The 26,641-nt window shown below is 44.0% G+C and overlaps 1 protein-coding gene across 2 annotated transcripts in view; it reads right to left on the reverse strand.

Moving 5' to 3' along the window:
- Afg1l (AFG1 like ATPase) overlaps positions 1–26,641 on the reverse strand; it is a 158,510-nt gene that overhangs the window by 26,916 nt on the left and 104,953 nt on the right. For both annotated transcript variants that reach the window (XM_029482682.1, XM_021174127.2), the window contains 3 exons: positions 21,366–21,448; positions 621–691; positions 264–364 (listed from right to left, as the gene is read on the reverse strand). In XM_029482682.1, the coding sequence (XP_029338542.1) occupies positions 264–364; positions 621–691; positions 21,366–21,448 (255 nt within the window). The remainder of the gene's footprint in view (positions 1–263; positions 365–620; positions 692–21,365; positions 21,449–26,641) is intronic.

The raw sequence follows: 26,641 nt of genomic DNA on the forward strand, positions 1-26,641 counted from the left end.
TGATTTTGCTTCTGTTTCCAGCAACAGTTGACAGTTGTCTCTGCATTTCTGATTTTTCCTGAAAGCCCTTCAAAGAGCAGATTTTGTGCCAGGACCTACAAACATTGCTCGGTAAATGGATGAAAAATGTCCTTTAGGGAGATTTCTTCCTCCGTTCTGACTCTGTGAATGGCGTTTTAAAATCTGAAGCTGGCTGAGGGGAAAACATGAAGTATTTTAACATGTGAAAAGGCCAGTGAGTCTGGCCAGGCCTGGATACTTACTCTCTCACACAGCTCTTCAAATGTGCAGTCGGCAACGCTTCCACAGGCTTTATTCAGCCGCAGCTCTCTGCCTTGCACTTTCAGAATCCTTGGGCTAGTTACTATGGGAACATGAACAAAGACTCAATCTTGTCTGGATAATTACTATAAAATTCATCTCTTACAGATAGGAAATGCATAGCTTGATGAATAATAGCACATGATTCAACACATAAATTAGAGAAAATGCTGATACAATGACGGCCACTTGAGTGTGGCATCAACCCGTATACAGCAATGGAACTTATTAATTGGTCAGTGGAGATTGGGCATTGTGTTCTAAATGTATTCTCTTTCAAGAGAAATTAACTTACGTACAATCATTTTGTTTCTGAGCCAGCTCATCAAACAACTTATCCACGACGGCCTCCACATCAGCCTCACTTGTGCTACAGTGAAAAGAATAATAGAATATGAAATTAATAACACTTGAAGCCAACATCAAACAGCTGCCTGAGCCTGCTTAGCTTTTTGCCCATAAAAAAGGAGAACAGGATGTTATGCTCTAAATACAAACATTAGATTTAGAATACACTTAAAAGCAGAGAATATTAACTCTCAGGTAGATGATCCTGCCTTATTTGCATACATTGAAAGACTTCTGAGCTTCTAGATGTTTCCAGTAATGAGACAATACAGGCTGAGTAAATCCATTAATACTATGTGTACACAATGAGAAGAAAGCTTCTGGCTCTCTCTTGCATGCAAAACAAGAGCAAATAGGCAAGGCAGTCAAGCATCCAGCAAGTATCCTTTGAAATCGCCATTGAGAGGGTACACGTGGAATTAAAGATTGAGGGTGTTTTGAGAATGAGAAAAACCAAGTCAAGCCACCGGCTGAGAGGATCGAGCTCTCAGGATGAGATCACTAGCTTAAAACACCAACTTAATCGGCACCTCAGAAACTTTATCAGACTTCTGTGCGTCTGAACACATTCAGGACAGCTTTCTGTCAGGATAAGGACAAGAACAGACTCCAGTTTCTCTCAAAAATGTCCTTGTTGGAATCCCACCCCCGCCCCCTCCTTCTGTGAGGCCCTCATTGCACAGGCTATGGAGTGAGTCTTACCACCCAGTCTTTTGTATTCTAATTAGAAATCACCATATGGTTTAAGGAGCTCACATATAGAGATGTGATAGTGCTGTGGCCCCTTTTCTTCTCACTTTTTTTTTCCAAAGAAGGGTTGATAAATTAACAGTCAATAGGAGAAATAACTGGTAGAAGAAAGGCCATTCCAAAAAACCCTTCAAGTGCGAATCTAAGTTTCCTCTCATCCCGCACACAAACTTGCACAAGATGACCTGACAATATGCTTAATTTTGACACAAATCAATCTTAGCTAATTGTGGAAGTGACTGACATCCTTTCAATTTTATTGAAAACTAGTCATTAAGATAAGTTTAGACTAAACAAAATCTTTCTTAGCAGGTTGCTGACATTTAACACACAGCCACGGAGCTCCTTAGCTGCAGCAAATGCAGCAACTTAGAGCACAGCTGCAGTCAGCACAAAGAGGCCGCCCACCTCTGCAGGTTTCCAAGATATCATCTGCATGGTTGACGCCATAGGGAGCGCCACCTGAGTTTCATAAAGCCCTATAAGACCTTCAGGTTAAGGCACATTAAAGGAACTAAATGACGCTATGGAAAGAATGATTTAAAGACAATCACCAAAAAAAAATTTTTTTAAGTAATTTTTAAAATTATGCTTGCATTCCATGTGAAAGCCAGAGAAAAACTTGTGCGAGTTAATTTTCTCTTTCTACCCTGTGAGTCCCCAGCTTCATCTCCGGTCCTAAGGCTTGGCAGCACTTTTATCAGCCCTGAAAGCAAATTTAAATATATCAAGAGACCCCGCAAAGTCAATGTCCATGTCACACAGACCACATGGGATTCAATAGAACAATTCCTACCATGCAGTAGAGTTACACACAATGTTTTTGAGAAGGGATGTGCACGTGCATGCTCCTGTGAGCATACACACGCAAGCACACGTATGTATATACAGGTGTACAGTGTATGTGTGTGTGAAGCCAGAGGCTGACATTAGGTATCTTTCTCAGTTGCTCCTCAATTGGCTAGAATGACTGACCGTGAACTGCAGGGCTGTCTGTCTCTAAGTCTGCTCCCCACCCCCGCCCCACCTCCAGCGCTGAGACTGCAGAAGTGGGACTCTGCGCCCGACTTTTATATGGGTGCTGGTGATCCAAACTCAGGGCCTTATGCTTGCATGGCAAGCACTTTACCAGTTGGGCCATCTTTCCAAACTTGATTTAAAAATAAATAAATAAATAAATAGGTGGCACTACATAGCCCAAGCTGACCTTGAACTTGTGTTCCCCCTGCCTTAGCCTCTACTGTCCCTGGTTAATGATCTACTTAAAAATTACTTTACTTATTATTCGTGGTGTATGTTGTGGGGGCGTGCTTTGCCATGTCAGTTTGCCATGGGTTCCGGGGACTGAACTCAGGCCACTAGGCTTTCCCAGCAAGCCCTTTTACCCACTGAGCCATCTCGCTGGTCCTAACGATGCACTTGTCGAGGCATATAAACTGGAGCAAGGAGAATAGGGACAGAGCCTATCAGGACAGTACCTGCCTAACGCACACCCGCATGCATGACACATACGGAGACAACCACTCCTTTACGACATTGTTAGATTTCATGTTGCATTTTGTTTTGTTTTGTTTTTTGGGGATCCTGCCTACCATGTAGTCTAGACTGGCCTATAACTTGCAATCCTCCTGCCTCTGTCTCCTGAGCACTAAAATATAGAACTGTACCATCACACCCAGCACAAAATTATTTTTATTTTAACATTGTCTTATAAGAATTTTATTACCCTACTGTAAACAGATACACTGATGTCCCAAAATAGAAAAAAGGTATTAGTGTTAAGTGGTCCAAAGCCAAAAGCATCTTATAAAAGTGACTGACTGCTGCCCATGGAAGCTAGCATGCACTTGGGCATAGGAGTAAGCTTTACTGCTGAGGCCAGGCCAGGCCAGGCCAGGTGCCTCATTTTCACATTGCCTTAAAGCACGTAGCATGGGTGGCTATGACACATTTCCATGTGTTTACACTTAACCAAATTGATACAAAATAAAGGCAAGCAGAAAGGAAATTCTTACCATAAACAGATACTCTCAAATTCCTTAACAAATAACCTTTTATCTCCTTATCGTCCCTCCCTCAGTCTACTCAGACCCCAGCATTTTTATATATATTATCATGTATGGATGTAGGATGTATATGTGCAGGCACGTGTGGGCCACGGAGCACAGCAGAGGCCAGAGAACAACTCTGTGGGTCGTCTTCCCTTTGACCTTTACATGGATGGGGGTGGGGGGAGGGTGGCGGTGTCAAAGGGCGTCCTCCAGGCTTATGCAGCAAACGCTTTACCCACTGAACTGTCCTGCCAGTCCGCATTCTCTTTATTAAAGACAAGCATTAAAAAAATAAAGAGAAAAAAAAATGAACTACCTATTTACATTAGCCTAAAAGGAGCAGTTACCTATGGTACGTTTCCAAATCAAATTTAAGCAGCTCTGAGTATATCTTGCACTTGCCACAAAAACCTCGGGCGATTCTAGCCTTTTCAGTGTGCAGAGCAGCAGAAGCCACCCTTCATTGGACTGCTCTGCGTGGCGAGCTACACTTGACTCCCGTCTCACCATGGGGATCCTAGCACTATCACCGGATAGTCACCGGAGAGAATGCAGATACTCAGAACTATGTCACTTATCCAATCAGAATATGCAGAGACATAAACTTTCTGTATGATAGAAAATATAAATACAGCATGACCAAAGTGGGAGCGCTGCGATAATACTTGTATCACAGCATATACAAATTTATCACCATATAAAAACTTCCACAGAACAACTGCCGAAGGACTCCCAAGAAGCTGCATACAACGATGGTTAAAAGGGTAAAGAGCCCATCGCTCCCTCTCACCAAGTAATAAATGCAGAAAAGAAAAAAAAAAACAATCATGCAGGTGTGGTGTTGCCTGCCTATAATCCCCACCCTTGGGGGCTGAGGCTAGAGGATGGGGAGGGGCAAGAGGATGGGACGGGGGGTGGGGTGGGGTGGGGGGAGGCAGGAAATGGCCCTTGTAGGCTCCCTGATGGGGTATGCTGCCAGGTGGAGGGCATGTGAGGAGTACAGGGACTTCATGGATAGATTAGTGCATGGGGGCAGGGTGGAAGAGACATGTTTAGCTGTGGGCTTGGTTGGAGAAGGGCAGGCTCCTGCCGGTCCAGGTTCCCCCCACCTTCTGCTTTACCGTATACCTAGAAAGCAACAGACTCAAGAAGTGTGGGCAGAAGCCTCTGAGACCATGGGACGGAATAGGTCATTCCTCCTTTCTATGTTTCTGTCAGGTATGTGTCACAGCGCTGTGACATCTAAGTAGCTCAGTGACGGTGCTGATGGCAACGTTGAGAGGCAGCCTGGTCAGTCGATCTGTTCCTGAAGTCAGAGTTGGAATAGAACCACTCCCTAAATGTCTGTGGTGTTGGGAGCCTAGTGGTGGCTTGCTATGACCTCTACAGATCCCGAAATAGAAAATTCTGCAACTCTTTCTACAGATCCTGAAATAGAGAGTTCATGGTTGAACCTGGTTAGTGTAGACCCCTCCCCCTGCCCACAGTGTCCCACTTCTGCAGTTAGGCTCCACTTCCTAAAACATCTACAACCTCCAACAGCAGGGAGCAAACACACACGCCTACGGGGACTTTTTACACTCGGTCCGTCCATGTCCATTCATAGGACAACACTTAAGAAATACTAACAGATAACTTCTGGGAGAAAGGCTTAGCGTGACACAAAAATGAAAGGAATCTAAACGGGCATCCAGTGATGGGGAATTTGATTAACTAGTTAGATCCATTTATCAGACGGACTATCAAGCAGTTGAGGATTCCGTTATTCGTGGTTGGTTCATTCATGCGTCTCACAAAGTTCAGAGAATTGCTAACTTCCTGCCATTTCTAAAGATGCCAACGAGCCTCTAAAAACTGGCTCCAGCTCTTGCTGTCACAATTATAGAGGCTCCCTCTCACCTCCCTCTACCATTCCCCATCTTCCGTGCACCACGATGTCTTCATAAAGCAAGGGAGGGGATCAAGAGTCACTGGCCTCTGTGGCCAGCGGGTCTAATGACAGCCTTTCCCTTTCCTCGTGTCATTTTGAGTTAAACCTCTGTTTCCTACTTGGGTTTCCAGATGGGAGCTCTTAGATGCTGCTCTGGCCACCATGCCTTTGCTCGACCACCATGGATTCTAACCCTCTGGAACTATGAGCAAAATAAATTCCTCTGTAAGTTGTCTGGGCTGTGGTACAGCAATGGAAAAGTAGTACAATACCAATGTCCAATGTGGTAGATATTACCATAGTTTACACTTCAACTGGAAGTGCACAGGAAAGTCCACACCTTCTACAGCCTTACAGTCCTGAAACCCTTGTTCCATTGTAATGATCCTGATGCGTGCATTATAAATGGCTTCAATGTCAATACCTAGAATTCTGCAGCTCTTTCTTTTGAAGTGATTATGGTGTGTACATTATAAATTGCTTCAATGTAAGTTGCTTCAAATTATTTCTAGGTATGAATAGAACATAAAATCATATATAATAATTTAATAAAACAGTTAAGCTAGAAATCCTTTCTTTTTTTCCCAGAATTTTTAAAAATAAAATATCATGATTATATAAAAATATGTAAAATTACATATCAAAACATCTAAGATTCTCCTTACTATTTTTTTAATTTTTAAGACTTGTTTTTATTTTATGAGTATGAATGTTTTGCCTGCATGTATGTCTGTGCACACATAGTGCCTTCAAAGGCCACAAGAGGGCGTCAGATATCCTGGAACTAGAGTTACAGATGGTTGTGAGCTGCGATGTAGGCACTGGGAATTGAATCCAGGTCCTTTGGAATAGCAGCCAATGCTACCAACCACTCAGCCATCTCTCCAGCCTTCACCCTTGGCTGCTTTTAAGCAGAAAATTTCAAGTGTACAACACTATTATAAAAACTTCAGCCCAGAGAAAATACATTTAAATTCAAACAAAACAAGCAAACCGAAGAAAGGAAGAAAGGAAGGAAGGAAGGAAGGAAGGACATGACCTTTTCCATGGCAAGTTAGAGGAGCAGCAATGGCTTCCCCATAGTTCACTTAAGGGACAAGAACATTACCTTAAACTAAAAGTCTTTATTCAGAAATGTAACCAGACCCATGTAGCTCTAATAAGGACTAGGATTTGCTAGGTTTTTGATTGGTAAATTTGGGATTTTGAAAGACTTGGTTTCATTCTTTGTATGGATGTGTGTTTGTGGCATGCTGCCTTTGTGGAAATGCTCCCAGAGGCCAGAAGAAGGCAATGAGCCCTTTGGACCAGGAGTTACAGGCGGTTGTGCGCTGCCCGGTATGGATGCTAGGAACCAAACCAGGGTTCTCTGCAAGGACAGCAAGTGATTGTGAACGCTGAGACATTTCTCCAGATCTTCATAAGTGTTTTAAATAAGCTTTTATGAATATGTGTTATACAGGGCCTTTTTCCTAAAGACCTTATAACAAAGAATGGTTAGGTTATATAACGTAGGTGGCCAATCTCTATGACAGAGAGCTGGGAGCTCAGCCTCAGAACAGCCTAGTCCAGAGGGTTTGGGGACTGGAGAGATGGCTCAGTATCCATGGAAAACCGTGAGCACGGGGGCATACACCTGAAATCCTGACACTGGGGTACTGGACATATGAAGGCCCATGGGGCGTGCTAGCCAGCAGAACTGGTGATCTCCATGTCCAGTGAGTGGCTTGTCTGAGAAAAAAAAAAAAAAAAAGATGGAGAGAGGCCAAAGAATACATCCGTCATGGACTTGTGACCCTCATGTGCACACACACACACATGTGCACCTGTACAAATATACAAACACACACCTAACCACATACCCCAACAAAATGAGCTTAATTCCGAGTTTTCTCTTGGAGCTACAAAAATGTATGTAGCAATGAAGCAAATATCCCAGTCGGTTTTCTGTAGTTCCATTCCAACCATAAAGAGGCATATCCTGGAAGGGAGGAGTAGCACTGGAGGGGGGGAGTAGCACCAAAATGGCCAGAAGACAGGGACTGAGGCCAATGTTGTGAACAGTATGGCCTTCCTCTCCTGAAGGAAGCCGGAGTGAGCAGCAGCGAGGGGTGGGGTGCTGTGTAGGGGTAGAGCGCCTGCCGAGCTCGCTTGCACAAGTCCCTGGTTTGATCCCCAGCCCTGTGAGAATTAACTGACTTGCTTCAGTTCCCTGGAGACAGCTGGACTCTGGGTAATGGCTCATGGAACAACACTATTAAATACTAGGCCTTTGTGTAGATAAGATGCAAGAAAAGAAAGTCTGTCTGCGGCCAATCAGAAGTTGACACAGACGGAGCATTGGGGTCACTTGTGATCTGAGGCAAAGTCACTCCTTTTCCAAAGCTTGCTCCCTCCCCTGAGGGCTTGGGCAGCCAGAGCACACCACAGCCTCCTTCTCTTCTGCTCCGCCTGGCCCTGAAACCGGGCCAGGCCATCTCGTAGCTCCAGTCACCTTTGTTCCCCTCAGGAACTGTGCTCGGGGCAGCTTTCCATTTTCTGTTGAGCAGTACCACTGTGTCTTTAAGTCAGAAAAGCCCTGGAATCAACCACTGTTGAGTTGCCAGGAAATCCGCACCAACTCCCGCAGGAATCTTGAGTACAGTACCTGGATTAAAAGCCTGCTGGCTTTGCGCGTATGAGAATTGTGGTTTGTCTTTTCCACATTAAATCGGTAAACAGAAAAGAAAATAATCAGGCATTCCAAATTTGAAAAAAAAATTTTTTTTTACACCTGAAACCGGGCATTCAATGTAAAACTTAGCCTCAAAGAACCAGAACATGTCGGAAAAAGAGCTTATTATTACTGGATCATTTGAAATTCTCAACAAAAAAATTCCCAAACACTTGGAGGTTTCTGGAAGAGGGTCACGCATAATTTAAATGGAAATTCATTTCTTCAAGCACCTCCCACTTCATTAGGATTGACTCAAGGGAAGGGAATGCTAGCCACACTCTGCTCCTTTGTCCAGTTTCAAAAAATCAACAGCTTGTTAAGGTATCAACAAGTAGACTGGGGCTGGCTTTCCTCAGTCCCCCTCGCTCGAGTGCTCGATGCCAGAGAGCCAAAGTTGATCTGACAGAGAAATTTCTCCTTCCTCTTGGGGTTCGTTGCCAAACTTTCCTGGCAGACTCTTCGCACTCCGCCGATGCCTTGTGCATTCATGCTGTATGGCTCTTTGTCCTCGTACCAAACAGAATCTGGGGCTGGAGGCAGGTCTAAAATGAAGTTGGTTTATACTTGCCTTAATATAAAACAGGCTTGGTCGCGTTTCAGATCCTGTAGGTGTGTTTTACATAACGGGAATCGGCTGTCCAAGTGGAGCTTTAGCCCCGCCATTTATCTTCTCCATCACGTACAGGCTTAATTGACTGCTCAGAGATGCATTTCAATCTGCACTTTCCCACCCTTCTCAGTCACCTGCTGAAGAACTTACCTGGGTCCATTAATCCTGACCTGCATATAATGCAGAAAGTACAATCTCTTCTCAAGTTGCAGGGCTCCCCCCGCCCTCTTCTCCAGATAAAATGTCTACTAATTTTCTATGTCACGGTTTCCTAAGAGAAGTCGGTAGCTTAACGTGTGGAACTTCAGTTTGATACATTTAAATTTTTTTCCTTTTGTATAATTTTAGAAAGGCAAAATGAACAAAAAGTTGAAAAAAACAATAAAGAAAAAAAAAAGAACAGTTGAATAATGAGGAAGAGAGTCGGGGGAGTTTTCAGAGCTTTCTTTTAAAAGTCCGTATATGTAACTAAGGACCTGGAACTCTGCCAGATCGGTTTTTCTAATACTAGAGACTGACTTTCAGTTCAAACTGTGATCTGTTTGAAGATGAAATAACAAGCAGACAAAAATGCTAAGAAACCTGAGCTGGGCATCATTGCTCATGACTATGATAAGAGGATAAGGGGAGATAAGATAAGAGGAGCTGAAGCAGGAGGATTGCGTAAGTTCAAAGGCAGCCTGGACAGGGCTGAACAGGACCTGTCTTAAAAACAGGGCAGGGTAAGGTAATGGTAAGACTGAAAAATTGTATGCGCATGGCCTGCTCACATAGTGTATGTTTACAGACCACTATCTACAGCTGGGTACTTCTGCCAATGCGGTTAAGCTGGGAATGACGGAGCAGCTTGCTTCTGTGACAGCAGCCTAAATGTCCTGTGGTGTGAGATTGTCATATGCAGCTCAATAGAGAAGGACAGAGCTACGATGGATAGATTCAGTTGCTCTGGACGTCTGTATACGGGCTCTACTTTGCTGTATCATTTGTTAGGTGGATTTCAAGCAGTGCCACGCACTTGGTATTAATTTCTCATTCAGTAGCCCTTGAGTTAATGTGTGATTAATTACTACTTAAGTGTACATCCAAATTATGTCAAATAGAACACTTCTATGGCTTTAACAGCTAAAAACTTGAAAAATACTTTGTGTGATTGTGTTTTATGGGATATAAAGCAGGAAGCTGCTGTTTATAATATATAGCTGTTTGCATCAGCAGGAAGAAGGGAAAGAAATGGTCTTATTATCAAATAAAGTGGGCGCTAAGATACTAAAATGAGTAATTCTAATCTGAAAGCCTAGATTTCAGCTTAGGTGTGCTCAATCTTAGACTTTACACAAATATTCCAAAGCAAAACAACAAACAACTCTAAAATCTGAGATACTTGTAAGCATTCTCGATAAGGAATATTCAACCTGTCTGATGAACAGCTGCAAAGTAACAAATGGGCTAGCCTGGGGGAAATGTACACATTCCTAGAAAGATACAGACTACTGAAACGACCCAAGAAAGGAAATGTGGAAGAAAAGGGGGTTCTCCCAAACTTGTTCCGTGAGACCAGCATCACCTGCTATCAAAACCAGACTAAAGTATGTCCAGAAAAGAAAACCAGTGAGAAATATTTCTTCTGACTATAAACATAAGACTCCCCAATAAAGTCCTGCAAACCCAACCGGGCAAGGCACAACGGGATTGTGCACTCTGATTACTACAGCTTTGAGCCGGTGCCCCCTCGAGACGCGTGCGCTCTCACTGGGGTTAACTTAGGTTAAAGGCGTGGTGCCCAGCTCCCAGCTCTACGGGGAGTAGAGGAAGCTTTGGGGGCAGGGCCTTCCCTAGAATAAGACACAGAGACACTGATACCCTTGCCCCCCTCTCTCCTGCTCTCCCCTTCCTGCTTCCCAGCTGCCTTTGCCCCACTGCACTCCCAGCCACAATGTCCAGCCACCCTCGCTCGACACAGCCCTATGGCAGTGGGTGCCGCTTGCACATGGATGGAAACTGTGAAAGCATGGGTAGAAAGAGGCTCTCCTCTTGCTAAGGGGCTTGGCTCAGATGCTCAGCTAGGGGATGGAAAGCTGACCAGCATGACGGTATTGATGGCAGAAATGCAAGGCTAGTCGAAAACCTAAACATTAAATAGTGGCATGTGTTAATATAACAATGGACCCAAAACACACAGTTATCTTAGTAAAAGCAGAAAACGCATCTCACCGGATCTAACATCACAAAAAGGCTCGACAAACCAAGAAAAGAATAAGATGAACTGGTAAGAGACATCTACAAAACCCAGACAAAAGTATAAGTGATAGCCAAACTGAAGTCACTCGATGTAGGCCAGAAACTAGAAGAGCTTTTGTCTCTTCAGTAATGTACTAGAAGGAAAGTCAGGCAAGAAAAATAAATAAAACATGTTCAGCTTATCCTGAATTTGGAAAATTCTAGGACCTCTTCTAAGAATCTAATAAGCCAATTCAGCAAGATCAATATATTAAAAAAATTCATTTTATAATAGTAATAAAGACATTGAAAATAAAATTGAGGGGAAAATCATTTATAGAGCATAAAAAAAGAATAAAGTACTAATGTGAATGTAACAGAAGAACTTTAAAGCATATTGTATACTGGAAAGGACAAAGCACTGTTGAAAGACATTAAAGGCCAAAATCAATAGGCTTTTCTAACTGTGACATCCAGTGTGGGACTCAAAATACAAGCACCAACATCTGGGAGAAATACCTGACTTATGATTGTGTGGTATGGTGAAGAGGTCCCAAGATGTCCCAGACAACTTCTAACCCAGGATGTTGCGACCTTCCAGGCAGGAACTACCACCTTGCCAAAGTTTGGCCAGAAAGACGGTTCAGTTATTAAGAGCCCATACTCTTGCAGAGGACCTGAGTTGGATTGCCAGCACCTCCGAGAGGCAGCTTACAACTACCCATAACTCTAACTACAATGCTCTGGCCTCTGCGGGCACCACACTCATATGCACACATTCACAAACAGACAAACATATACACATAATTCATAATCAAAATTAAGGGGCTGGCAAGGTGGCTTAGTGCTTAAGAACACAGGTTGCTCTTCAAGTAGACCCTGGTTCAATAGCCAGGACCTAGGTGGTGGCTCACAACCATCTGTAACCCCAGTTCTGGGCGATCAGACACCCTTTCTAGCCTCTAAGAACAGCAGGCATGCAGATGATACACAGACATTCATGCAGGCAAAAACCTCCAAACACTTATAAAATTAATTAAAATTTTAGTCTAAAAAAATGATGCCAAGGTTTTAGGTGTGGGAAGGAACAGCAATGAAGCTAAGAAACATTACTGACGTGGACCTCACAGCGGAAGCGTGAGAGGCGTTTATAAAGACACCGCAGGAGAGAAGCGGGGTGTTTCAGCTACGCTGAAGCGGGTGTGAGAGTGTGAGCTTCATCTTTCCCTTCAGGTCTGTCTTCTTTAGAGAGTCTGGCCTTAGAGCACCGGGAGCTTTTTTGTGCCAACTAGTTGTGGCTCCTTTAAGAATTGGAATTCAAAGATATAGCCACCAAAATGATTCTTTTCTCAGAAGAGATGCTTCTGGGAAGGAAACCTAAGAATGGCTGTGAGAAGGAGCTTTTACTAAGAAGAGTTTAAGAAGAAACTGATTTTTGAAATCTGTTCAAAGGATGGATGTGTGATACACACACACACACACACACACACACATGCCAGGTGAAAATTGATGGATACAGGTTGTGTCTAAAGTATTCCAAGTCATATCTTCTTCATTGTGGGAGGTCCCACAATCCCCGCACACCATGTTAAGACAGCCATGGAACCCTAGAGCACTAACAGTGGGCTCACAGGCATGCTGACGCAGTGATGTCATGGTGGTGACAGCTGTTGAGACAGACTTCTAGAAGTCTCTATGGTCTTTATTCTCCTATACACTGAGCTGGGGTGCTGAGAAAGCAAGGCCTTCACTCTCCGCAAGGTTGCTCTGAGATGAGACAGTGTTACCCATGAGACAAAAGGCAGACATGCTTCTTTCGGGCTGGAAAACGATAGGTTCCCCCCAAGCTCAGAGCTCCTCTCCTGTCACAGGACTCAAGGCCTGCTCTGGAGACATCCAGGCCTCAAGAAAACTCCCTTCCACCCCAGGGAACCTGGGCACCAGGAAGGAATGGCATATCTTAATACTCAGGCTGCTCTTTGTACCAAACTAATAAAATCCTGTCTTTCTAACCCAAATGTCTTGCTTCTTGTACTGGCTGGTTTTGTGTGTCAACTTGACATAAGCTGGAGTTACCACACAGAAAGGAACCTCCCTTGAGGAAATGCCTCCAAGAGATCCAGCTATAAGGCATTTTCTCAGTTAGTGATCAAGGGTAGTAGGGCCCATTGTGGGTGGTGCCATCCCTGGGCTGGTAGTCTTGGTTCTATAAGAGGAAAGGCTGAGCAAGCCAGGGGAAGCAAACCAGTAAAGAACATCCCTCCATGGCCTCTGCATCAGCTCCTGCTTCCTGACCTGCTTGAGTTCCAGTCCTGACTTCCTTGGTGATGAACAGCAGTATGGAAGTGTAAGCTGAATAAACCCTTTCCTCCCCAACTTGCTTCTTGGTCATGATGTTTGTGCAGGAATAGAAACCCTGACTAAGACACTTCTGCCAAGATCCACAAACTACGAGGCGGCGATCTGTGAACTCAGAGGCAGAGAACATAAAAATCCCAGCTCTGTGGAATCTAAGCATCGTTTTGATTTGCATTTCCTTGATGACTAAGGGTGCTAGACATTTCTTTAAGTGTTTCTTGGACATTACAGATTCCTCTGTTGAGAATTCTCTGCTGAGTTCTGTACCCCATTTTTTATTGTGTTTTGTGGTTATTGGTATCTGACTCCTTGAGTTCTTTATATATTTTAGATATTATCCCTTTGTTAAATGTAGGGTTGATGAAATTCTTTTCCCAGTCTGTAGGTTGCTGTTTTGTACTATTGACAGTGCCCTTTGCCTTACAGAAGCGTTTCAGTTTTAAGAGGCCCCATTTATTGTTGATCTTAGTTAGTGTCTGAGCTAGGTTTTGGTTTTTTTTGTTTGTTTGTTTGTTTTTGCTTTTTTGGTTTGTTTTTTTTTTTTTTTACAGGAACTTGTCTCCTATACCAATGTGTTCACTTTCTCTTCTATTAGATTCAGTGTATCTGGTTTTATGTTGAGGTCTTTGATCCACTTAGACTTGAGTTTTGTGCAGGAAGATAAACATGGATCTATTTCCATTCTACATGCAGACACCCAGGTGGAGCAGCACCATCTGTTGAAGTTGCTCTCTCTTTTCCATTGTATGGTTTGGGCTTCTTTGTCAAAAAACGAGTGTCCATAGGTGTGTGAGTTTATTTCTGGATCTTCAATTCGATTCCATTGATCAATTTGTCTGTTTCTATACCGATACCATGCAGTTTTATTACTATTGCTCTGTAATACATCTTAAAGTCAGGGATGGGGATACCTCCCTGTCTTAGAGTTTCCATTGCTATGAATAGACACCATGACCAAGGCAACTCTTATAAAGAAAGGACAATGCTTAATTGGGGCTGGCTTACAAGTTTAGAGGTTCAGTCCATTATCATTAAGGTGGAAACATGGCAGCTTTCAGGTAGACACAGTTCTAGAGAAGGAACTGAGAGTTTTACATCTTGATTCAAATGCAGTCAGGAGAAGATTGGCTTCTAGGCAGCTAGGAAAGAGCCCAACCTCACAGTGACACACTTATTCCAACAGGGCCAAATCTCTAACAGTGCCACTCCCTATGAGCCAAGCATATTCAAATTACCACATTCTACTCCCTGGTCCCCATAGGCTTCTTCAAATACATGAGTCTGGGGGTGGGGGGCAGCATACCTAAACATAGTTTAATGAAAAATACATTTAGTCCAACTTCAAAAATCCCCATAGTCTATCATAGTCTCACCAGTGTTTAAAAGTTCAAAGTTCAAATTCTCTCTGACATTCTCTTAACTGTAGTCACCTATACAGTCAAAAAGCAGATCACATACTTTAAACATCACAGGATATTTGCATTATCACTCCAGAATGTCACAGTGAGGAAATCCTGGAACAAAGAAAGAGCAAACACCAGCTGGGCAGACTCCAAACTCTACATCTCCATGTCTGATCCCCAACTCCTTTCAGCTTTACTGACTGCAACACAGTTCTTTCTCTTGGGCTGGTTCCCCTCCTGGTTAGCAGCTTTCCTTGGCAGGCAGCCCATGGCTCTGGTATCTCTACCATCTTTGGGTATCCTAGGCAAAGTCAACTTTACAAATTCTTATTCCAATGTCTGGGATCAACACATGATCTTCTGGGCTCCTCCAAAGGGCTTACATCACTTCTCTAGCTCTGCCCTCTTTAGCACTCTAGGCTCTGGTTGACTCCACTCTACTGCTACTGTTGTTCTTGGTGATCAATGGCACTGGCATCTCCAATCCACTGGGGTCTTCCACTGCATAGACTTCACCAATAGCCTCTTATAGGCTACCTAATGGCACCAAGCCTCAACTTCTTTGCATGAACTGGTCTGTCAACTGTAACTGAGGCTGCACCTTCACCAATGGCCTTCCCTGACCTCTCAGTGCCAAGCCTCAGCTGTTCTCCATGACCCCTTCATGCCTTCAAAACCAGTACCACCTGGGTGATTTTTAAGTATTACAACAGAAATTGGCAGTGGACAGGTGGGGGGCATTTCTAGGAGGTGCCAGAGACCTGGGTGGAAGGAGGCCCTAGGGAGTCTATAGGGGTGACTCTAGCTGAGACTCTTAGCAGTGGGGGATATGTTGCCTAAGTTGCCACTGCCTGTGGCCAGGCAAGACTCCTAGTGGAGGGGTGGGGCCAGCAACCTACCCATAAAACCTGCAACCCAGAATGTGTTCTGCCTATAAGATGTCCAGGGACAGGAACGGAGGAAAGGCAGAGGGAGTGTCAGCCAATGACGGGCTCACACTGGGACCTATCCCATGGGAAGAACCAATTCCTGATGCTACTAATGATACTCTGTTATACTTGCAGACAGGATCCTAGCATAACTGTACCCTGAGAGGCTCTACCCAGCAGACAGATTGAGATGCAGAGACCCACAGCAAAGCATTAGATGGAGTTTGGTGAGTCTTGTGGAAGTGTTGGGAGAAGGACTAGGGGACTGAGAATGTTGGGGGCTCCACAGGAAGACCAACGGAGTCAACTAACCTGGACCCTTAGGGTTCCCAGAGACTGAACCACCAACCCAAGAGCTGTGACTAACCCCCAACATACACACATGTAGCTGATATGCAGCTTGGTCTTCATGTAGGTCCCCCAACAACTGGAGTGAAGGCTGTCCCTAAAGCTGTTGCCTGCTTGTGGATCCCATTTCTCTGACTGGGCCAGCTTGTCTGGCCTCAGTGGGGGAGGGTGCACCTAGTCCTACACTGACTGGATGTGCCAGGGTGCATTGGCTCTGGGGGGGGCTCCCCCTTCTCAGAGGACAAGGGGAGAGGGAATGGGAGGAAGAGCTGTGGAGGCGGGGATCTGGAGGAGAGAAGGGGGTGATATTAGGCTGTAGAGTGAATAAACAAATTAATGAAAAGAAAAAGAGATACCAGGTCTGCCACCTATCCCTGCTCAGTTCAAACTCTTCCTGTGAGCAGTTAGGGAGCTGTCTCAGTGGGTGTGGTGTTTCCTGTGCAAGCCTGAGGACCTGAGCTCAGATGCCTATAACCATGAACAGCCAGGTGCAGTGGTGTGAGCCTGTGAGTCAAGCACTGGGGAGAGGATCCCAGGAGTTTGGTAGCCAGCAATTCTAGTGGAGATGCTACACCCCAGGTTCAGTAAGAAAGACTCTTACTCTTACTCAAGTGTGTGTCCTCCACACACTTGCATACTAACAAACACACACACACACACACACACACACACACACACACACACGATATGCCCCTGTGGTGATATTAGGAGGTGTGACCTTGTTGGAGGAAGTCTGTCACTATGGTGGGTGGACTTTGAGACCCTTCTAGCTGCCTGGAAGACAATCTTCTTCTGCTGTCTTTGAATGAAGATGTAGAACTCTCAGCTCCTTCTCCAGCACTCTGTTGCCTAGACACTGCCCTGCTTCCTGCCATGATGATAAGGGACTGAAACTCTGAAACTGTAAGCCAGCCCAATGTTGTCCTTTATAAGAGTTGCCATGGTCATGGTGTCTCTTCACAGCAATAAACAACCCGTGTGCATACAAATACATTGCACTTAACGCACTATGCGCATGTACTCACACACATACACAGACACACACACAATTTAAAAGAAAATGAAATCAAATCTTCCCGTGAGGCCACAGCTGCTGTGCTGAGAATGGAGGTTGTATGTAAGTTTGGGAAAGATGGATTGTATGCCTAAGAACGTCCCAGTCTAGATCCTTCCAGACTTATCAGAAAAGCCTAACACTTATCAGTTCCTAGAAGCAAATGAAAAACAAACAGAAAGCTAAGGTGACCGTGGGTTCTCCTGTTGCAGAAGAGACAGCAAAATGGCCAGGGAAGCATGCTTAGGGCCACCTCCACAGATGTGCCCCCTGCTGGACAGACTTGTTCATCACATACACAAAATGATAACTCTCTCCTGTTACCAGCCCCACGCAAAGAGCTAATGTGAGGCAAGGAAATTCTCTGGTCAGCGCGAGACAGGCCACGCTTGGCAAGCTCCATGAGAGCCAACGTAAGTCAGCGGTCTGAGCAGCCACCCAGACCCAAACGAGAACTCCAAAACTTAACCAAAGTGCCTGGGCTTTCACAGACCTCCTCGGCAAGAATCCAGAGAGAGACTGTGCTTATCCAAGGACTAAAGGTTCAGCCACTGCAGGAGGGATTACAGGACAGTGACACCTGGTTTCAGCCAGGTGCAAATTTGAGCATTTACATTCAAACTCTGTTGCTGATAACTTGCTAACATTGACCTAAGCTTAGCTTAGCACAGGTAGGATTAAAAACTCCTTGGGATAAAACAAACAAACAAACAAACAAACAAAACAACAACAATAAAACCACTCTGGAACCTACTTAGAAAGACACTCTAAAGGCTGGGGAGATGTTTCAAAAACTATACATGCTTTCTGCCCAAGCTTGAGTTTGGATCCCTGGAACCTAGTGTAAAGCCATGTATGAGGATGTATGCCTGTAACTCCATCATTCCTATAGCAACAGCATCATTCCTGGAGACAGCGGAGTCTACTAGAGCTCAAGGGCCAGCTCGCCTAGAGCATGCAGCTCAGCAGCACACAAGACCCTGACCGGAAGAACTGAGAAGGTACGGGCTGATGCCCAGGGCTGCCCAGTGACCTCACATGCATGCCACGGCACAAGCACAGACACTGAACACACATACACAAAATTCCAACTGAAATGGACGACAAGCAAACAGGCAATGTCTGTGTGAACCAGTTCTCAGAAAGCAGACAATATTCTGAACTGTCCACCTTGTTCCATGCCAGCTTTGCAGGTTGTTTTGAGTGAACTCTCCAGTAATTTTTAGTATTATTTGGATTCTAGCTTGGGACATTTTTCATTGCCTCTGGAAACCTGAAGAAGTAAAGTGCTGAGCTAATGAATATTTCTAGTCTAGTCCCCACCCCCTAGTCAGAATACACTGATGTCGTCATTTAATTAACGATCATGTATGGGATTTTTTTTTTTTTCTAAGAGAACTGACAGTAGGTGCTGTCCCTGAGGGAGAAGCTAGGATTCTACTTGTCAGGCAGGTGGACTCTAGTGAAACTGACAGGGAGTAGCCTGGACCCATATATTTAGAAACGGACTTTGTCCAGAGAGTAGTGGAGGGAAACAGGTTTTGGCAGGGCAAGAGCACACAAGAGTCTGTTATAAAGGGAAAGGTACTAAGTTTTTCTATAAGCTGGGGCTGGGGGCACAGGCCTGTAATCTCAGATACTCAGAAGGATAAGGCAGAAAGCTCCCAAGTTCAAGACCTGCCTGAGCTCAGAGACAAGGCAAGGCTACATAGGACAAGTGAGTGAGAGTCTCAAAACAAAAGTCCAGAACCTGGAGGGGACGGCTCAGAGGCATGGCTGTATGAGCAAAGGACCTGGACTCTGCAGCTAGCTCCCATTTCAGGCCACTTACAACCACCTGCATGTCACTCCAGCTCTTGCTCTCTCTCTCTCTCTCTTTCTCTCTCTCTCTCTCACACACACACACACCTGCCACCACCAGATAAATCTGTATACATGATTTAAAATAATAAAAGTAAATCTTTTACAAATAAATAATACATAAAAAGTAAGATCCCAGGGCGTGGGGTATAGCTTATGGTATAGGGTTTGCCTAGACTCTGTGAGGTCCTAAGTTTTATCTTTAACACCACAAAAAGAAAGACCAAAAAAAACAAAACAAAACAAAACAAAAAAACAGTTAAAGCAGAGCCATTGTCATGGCCGAAGGGGACTGTCTCTCACTCTGCTGTGAAGGAGTTCTGCCTGTGGGCTCATTCGAGGAAATGAGGGGGCCACCCTGAGCCTCCTTCCCCACCATTATTTCAGGGTTCCCTTGTACATCCTGGCTTCCTGGACTCCGAGATGTTAGTGTGAGCCTGTGTTTTCCCACTGCATGTCTTAGAAACTGAGTTTCCCCCTGCTAGAAATGCCTCGCTTTGCGGTCAAAAAGAATGGCTCAGGGATACTTGCTCTCAAAGCTGACTACCTGATTTTGATCATCAGAATCACAGTGGCAAGAGTGAGTCAGCTCCCATAAGCTGCCTCTGACCTCCACACACGTTCCTGAGAAACGTGTGTCAGGGCATGAATTTTCATGTAAGCATGTAAACACATACATACAATCAAAAAAGTAAATAAGAAAGTAATTAAAACAAGTAATTTTTAATAATTAAAAATTAAACTAAAATCACCCTGATTTTATCAGAAAAAGAACTGGATACCCCCAGGGTTAGGTAAAATGTCTATGCTTTCAGCAAAAGCAGCCTTTTTACCTCAGGAAACCCTACTGAGTCCGTGTTAGCACCATGACAGAGACGTCATGATGCAGACTTGAGTGTGTGTGAATACGTGCACGTGCGTACATGCGTGTGCATATGCACGTGTGCACGTGCCAGAAGACGATGTCTGGTAACTTCCTTGATCATCATTTTGAGACAATGCCTCTCATGGAACTTAGAACTTAGAGATCTGACTACTTGGGTGGCCCAGTACGACTACACGGGCAGCCCAGTACGCCTAGAGCCTCAGGTCTCTACACACTAGTGCTCGGCTAACTAATACATCTGCCATGTCCAGCTTCTCTGTAGCTGCTGGAAGTAGACTCCCAGTCCTCATACCTGCACAGTGAGCTCTGTGCAGACAGACCTAGGCCCCAGCCCATTTTCTTCACTTAAGCAATTCCTCACTAAGAAATATGTTAATGTTTCCACAATACTTTGCCTCAGAGCAGGGGATACTCCTTTGAAAAAGGAATAAAGGAAATAACCATTTGTTGACAAGTATCACATACTGGAAACATGAAATAGGCCACAGCAAGTCAGGGAAAGGTTATTAACATCAGAAAGATAAAAGACCCAGAAAACCTCAAGATAAAAGAAACTGGGAAGAAAGCGCCCATATGAAAGCAGACAATAGCATTCAGAGAATTGTTATGAATTATAAAGTACTTTAAAGACAAAGTACTTACGGGCGGATGAAGCAGCATCTAAGATAATCACCAGCATCTAAACGTTAGCTGCAACCGTCCCTTTGCTCTGATATAAAGTATGCAATTTTAATTATGTGATTTTCCTGGCTAATTTCTGCTTCAAAAACACCAAGTACTTCTGCTTACAAGGCGGCAAGACAAGAAGTTTTCTCAACCTCTCCTAGGCCACGTTGTCATCAAAATTCAAATTACCAGAAACATGCTCTTTAGTTAAATTACAATTAGGCCTGGGATGTAGCTCCTGAGAGCCCACTGTGCGCCCAACGCTGCTGGCAGATACTGAACAACAGTCGCGTCTGGAAAGCACTTCTTCCCGCCCGGGGTCCTCACAAGTGACATCTTCAAACAAACCTGTATTTGTTTTCTCAGCAATGACTGCATGTGCTGAACACATCTATTATTATAAATTGCTCCTACTAGGGAAAATCTTTTAAAGGACTTCAAGATATACTCTGTTGTATTTGCATATAGGATACATTTTATATCAGTTATGCATAGGAGTCAATCAACAACAGTAAATATAGACAGATTGTCCAACAAAATACAGCAACAATTGGGGGGGGGATGGAACACTTGTCAGAGATGTCCACAAATAATTAATTCTTTTAGCACATTAAAAATACTCTCTTAATATCACAGCCTCTTTTGAGGGGACACTCATTACTTCCTGACCATCTGTCATTTCCTCCCCAAAAACCTAATTAAGGTTTCAGCCAATCACACATTAGAAAGGATGCAAATATGAACAGTTAAAGCAGTATAAAGAAGGTAACATCATCACATTTTGTTTAAAAATTATGAGATTCAGATTAGTCTTTTGGGGTCTAATAAAGCACTTGTTTTCTTAATCTTTCCCTGATAAGTCATTAAATTATAAGCTTGAAAAATTAGAAACCACACACACACAAAGAGAACACTTACAGGTAGTAGAGTTTTCCTGCAGGGGCGAGTTCCCTTTTCCGGTAATCTACCCCAGAATCCAGCTGGAGCGTATCACAATATTCCTATAATGCAGACACACACACAAAAACATCTTTTAAACCAGAAATAGATTTGAGCTAAGGCCCATTTCATGAGATGGAACCATACCCAACACTGCTTGGATGACCAAGTACCAGAGACTGGATAGCCCAGGGAAAATACCAAGCAAATACCAAATAAAGTCTTAAAAAAACAATTAAAATAAGAATGAGAAAATGACCCCCTAATGATATTCTGCTATACTCATTGATCAGTGCCTTATTCAGTCATCATCAGAGAGGCTTCCTCCTGCAGCAGGTGGGGACAAATATAGAGACCCACAGCCAGGTATCACACCTACACACCCCCCACACCCACACCCATGGGTGGGGGGAGAGAGACATTAAAACACTCAGCCCTAAATTTGATGTTTCTATCACATCCCTCCCCTAAGAGCTCAGGGGTTGGGGGTGGCGGTAGGGGTGGGGGGGGACAGAGAACACCAGGAGAAGAAGGCCCTCTAGACCAACTGAGCAAAGCTCTTGTGAGCTCACAGAGATTGAAGCTGCAGGCACAAGGCCTGCCTGGGTCTGCACCAGGTCCTCTGTGTATGTCCCGTGGCTTTCAGTTTAAGTGTTTTTGGGACTCCTGAGTGTGTACACAGCAGGTCTCTGATGCTTGTGCCTGCTCTTTTCCTTCGGTTGGCGTGCCTCATCCAACTTTAATGTGATGGTTTTACCTTATTATACTTTATTTTGTTGCGTTTTGTTGTTTAAAACGTAAAATTTTAAAAAATTCTTTGGAAAAAATTGGAAAAATGAAAAGTGAAAAACAAACAAAAAACAAACAAAAAATTCCTAAGGAATGTGTATGTGTGTGTATATGTGTGTGTATGTGTGTGACTGTATGTGTGTGCATGTGTGTATATGTATGTGTGTTTATGTGTGTGTGTGTATATATATATATAAGTATGTGTGAGTATGTGTGTATATATGTGTGTGTGTGTGCATGTGTGTGGTTCCTGAGATATTTCAATGAAATAATATAATGAACTTAGAAAACAATTTAACTCATGTAAGATTCATAAAACTGAAGTTGCAATATTAAATATTCCCAAGTCCAGCTTGTTCATGCCAGGGATGGCGTGACATGGTTCCTGCCCCTGGACCACAGCCAGCAGGGTGTAGGCCTCCACAAGAGTCCATGGTTGCTCTAGGCGTAAGGTTTGTTTGTATAAATACGCACACACACACACACACACACACACACACACACACCACTCCAAATATCTTATTGCAAAAACTCATGAACTTTGCAGCATCTACCTGGGTTAATTAGGGTTTTGATGGAGGGAACATGTTTATAAATATACACATACATACACATACACACATGTTCACTGAGCAGCAGAGTAATCCAGGGTGTTTAGGACACGTTAAGAAATATTTTTAGGATGTCCTTTTAGTTTGTATGAAAAACAAAAACTGAATTTTTAAAAATGTGATGAGGAAAAGTATCCTTATGACTTTATTATTTTTTAATTAATAAAAACTGCATTTTTCAAATCTCTTAGGCCAAGATACTGAGAACAGACAGTCCTTCCAAAATACTTATCCTAACATGTTCTTACAATGTGCTGCTGATATGTCAACCAATAAGGAACAGGACCTGTGATCTGTCCCGCAAATCTTTTACCTGAGAAAGGTGGGAATGCTGGGCATGGCGGGGCCATCAGCTCAGGGCCATCAGCCCAGGCTCAGGAGGCTGGGGCAAGAGGACTGTTGTGCATTTAAGAACGACCTGGCTATAGTGCCACGGCAGGCAATGCTGCATATACAGACCCTGCAAACAAACTCCAAAACACTGATGGCTTAGGGAGCGCCTAATTCAAAATACAAAATATAAATGAGGCCAAAGGACTGTTCTGTGATGCAATGCTTGTCTAGATGCAGGGAGCCATCGGCTTAGTCTCTAGTACCAGAGGGGGAAAGGGAGGAAAAAATTGGAAATAATGATAGTGCCCAACACCTGACATGACACCCACAGCACCTTCTTAGCTAGTAGTTGGAATATTTCCTCAGGTACTCTGAAGTGCCAGCTAAGTGTCCAACTGCCCAGAAGCCACCATGACACAAGAAAAGCTAAGCTCTCCGTGAAAAGATCCTGACAAGGATCTGCAATAACATGAAGACAACATGTTGACCAGTTCCCAGCTATTCCCACCACGGCCGTCTGCCATGGTGCGGAGGAAGTTGGACGAGCAGTTGAGAGCACAAGAACTAAAGGAAGTTAACTGTTTTTAAGCCTGCACATATTACAGGCATGGGCTGTCCACCAATGAATCACGAGAACATACGGTCTGGGCATACCTGGGAGGTAGCATCATTCTTCCTCCCAAGGTGTATTGCTGTATAGAGGCACTGGGCTCCTTCTCAATGGCCCAGGGCAGAAGACCACCCATAGGGGCCACAAGAACCCATCCTCAGGGTGGTCAGTGAGCCAGGGGTTGAGGGGTTTCTTCGTGACAGAGGCCTATCCAGGACATATCAGGATAGTCTAGGTAATCTCTTGACAGAGATCCAGAACACTAGACTAGAGGGTAGGAACCTGGGCAGTGTTAGGATTATACAGCTGCCATTGTAAATCTATTTTCCATAAAATAAGCTCCATGCAGCTGAACCTCTGACGGAATCAGACAGCTGAGCCTTGGCAGCACATGTTCCAAGAATGGACCCTGAACCTAACAAAATCGTGGCTTCTTAACTGCCTTGTCACCTGTCCCTGTCACCCAGGGCTTATCATTTAAATCCATTCCACGCCCCACTCCCAAGACTGCCTGTAACCCATCACAGCGGAAAAGGAGTGCAGCACTGCGCAAGCGCACCATCCCATGTTCTCCTTGCTTCATAGGACCTGTTAAAAGCAAAAACAAAAGCCATGCTCATCTGTCGCTCCCCACCTCCATCTCTCTTCTCTTCTACTTTGAGTACTGTGGGAAACCCAAGGAAAGAAATTTATCCTTTCCTTTGCCCCTCCTGTGATAGTGAGGGATCAGCCACCAGCATGATTAAAGAGATGGCCTTCCTCTTCTTCTCTGAGGAAACCATCCTGGACTGTGGGCAAGGGCAGCCATTCATCTGTTCCCTCTGCTGCAGACAGCATACCACAGTGAACCTGTTCGTTCAGGGCCATGTATTTGCCAGGTTCTGTATCTCTTCTCCAGTACAATTTATCCTATATGACTCACTATTCCTAATTTAGCCATAATTTCTTCTCCTTTTCTCTCTCTTTCTTTCTTTCCTTATTATTATTATTTTTTTCGGTATTAAAAATGAGGCTAATGGGAGTTGTACGAGCTTCAGTTTCTTTCTGGGTAGCTAACTTCTCAAACGTGAGTGATTAAGCTGCAGCAAATGATTGCATTGGTACTTTCTGTAATCACCACCAAGGAACACCTAATCAGCAGCTAAGATCTGTAACCAAAACCCCGGGATGTGAGCTCTTAATTGTCTGCAAGAGATTAACTCCCAGTTTATATTTTTAGAGGAAAAATAAACGTCAAATCTTCAGATTGTTTGCACTTACGCTAGCCTAGATCCTTCAAAGCACTTTGCAGATGGGTGTAAGAGACTCGAAGTTACACTGTCCCCGAGTTGAGGAGGAACCTAATGGATCTAGCCTCTAGGACATCCCCTAATTTCCCGGTACCCTTTCAAGCCCCGAGACCTCTTAACAGCACAGCAATGGTTTTCATGCATAAGCACTATACCAATCAGCCTCCGAGTGAAGTTTATTTTCAAATAGTTTGTGTATTTATGTACAAAGGACAAACACAATTGAATAATCTGGAAGTGCAATTAGGAAGACCTGGGGAGAACAGGAAGGAGATTGCAGATGGCAGTGAGTCAAGGGCTTCTAACTTTGGAAAGAAAAATATCCGAATAAAGTCACTGTACCTCGGCCACTGGCACTATCCTCCGACCGTCTGTCATTGCTACAGCAGCTCGGAATAAGCCCTTAGGGACCAGGGCTGTCACACTGAGTGGCTTTCTATAGCTTCTACTTGGCTCCCAGTCTGATGCTGGGACCAGAGCTCAGAGGAGCAGCACTTGCCCAACGTGTATGTGCCAGGCACTGGGTACTTCCTCAGGGCTAGAAAGCCAGGCGTGCTTTCCCAGTGTGAACAAAGGAACAACACAGCGGAGAAACCCTTCTGAAACCACAGCATATGAACCTCTAAGGAAAGCCTGAGAAGCTGTGCCTATGCTTCACACGCCTTACTTAAAACCTGAAAGCTTACTCTAAAATGAAAGAAAATATAAAAGTGGGGAAGAAGCAGCACAAGGCGAGTATTTATTTGATTGATTGATTGATTGATTGATTGATTGATTGATTGATTGATTTAATGTGCTTTGGTGTTTTGCCTGCACATATGTCTGTGTGAAGGAGTCGACTACTCAAGTTACAGTAGTGAGCTGCCAAGAGGGTGCTGGGAATTGAACTTGGGTCCCCTGGAGGAGCAACCACTGCTCTTTTCTGGTGTTTTTCAAGACAAGTTTTCTCTGTGTAGCCCTAGTTATCCTAGAACTCACTCTGTAGACTAGGCTGGCCTTGAACTCACAGAGGTCTGCCTGCCTCTGCCTTTCCAATACTGGGATTAAAGGTGTGCGCCACCACCACCCGGCAGTCAGCGCCCTTAATGACTGAGCATCTCTCCAGCCCCTAAGATGAGGTCTTATGTTACCTAAGTGACTATGTTAAATAGAAAGTTGAGGGATGAAACCATGAGCTTTTGATTGGTTTTACCTATTAGTAAGTAACAAATACAAAGAAAAATGACTGTCCTGTTTCAGAAAATAAAATAGTGTAATACCTTTTACTGCTTAATTCTTCTCAGAATGTTATCTTTCTGAACTAAATATGTGATCCATTCCATTCTTATTATTTAGCATGCACACAAATACAAGCATGTGCACACCTCAACCCCTACTTAGGAGCATAAAGTAAAAATAAGCCAGGCATAATGCTGCATGCCTTTAATATCAACACTCAAGAGGCAGAGACAGGCAGAGAGATATCTCTGAGCTTCAGACCAGCCTCGTGTACTTAGTAAGTTCAAGGCCAGCCAGGGGTACATAGTGAGATTTTTGTGTCCAGAAAAATACATTTAAAAAATTTAAATACGTCTCCTAGTCTTTTTTAAAAAATGTCTGCTAATAACTTACATGCCTTAAGTT

The sequence above is a fragment of the Mus caroli genome, chromosome 10 (genome assembly GCF_900094665.2).
Source record: "Mus caroli chromosome 10, CAROLI_EIJ_v1.1, whole genome shotgun sequence".
Lineage (NCBI taxonomy): Eukaryota > Metazoa > Chordata > Mammalia > Rodentia > Muridae > Mus > Mus caroli.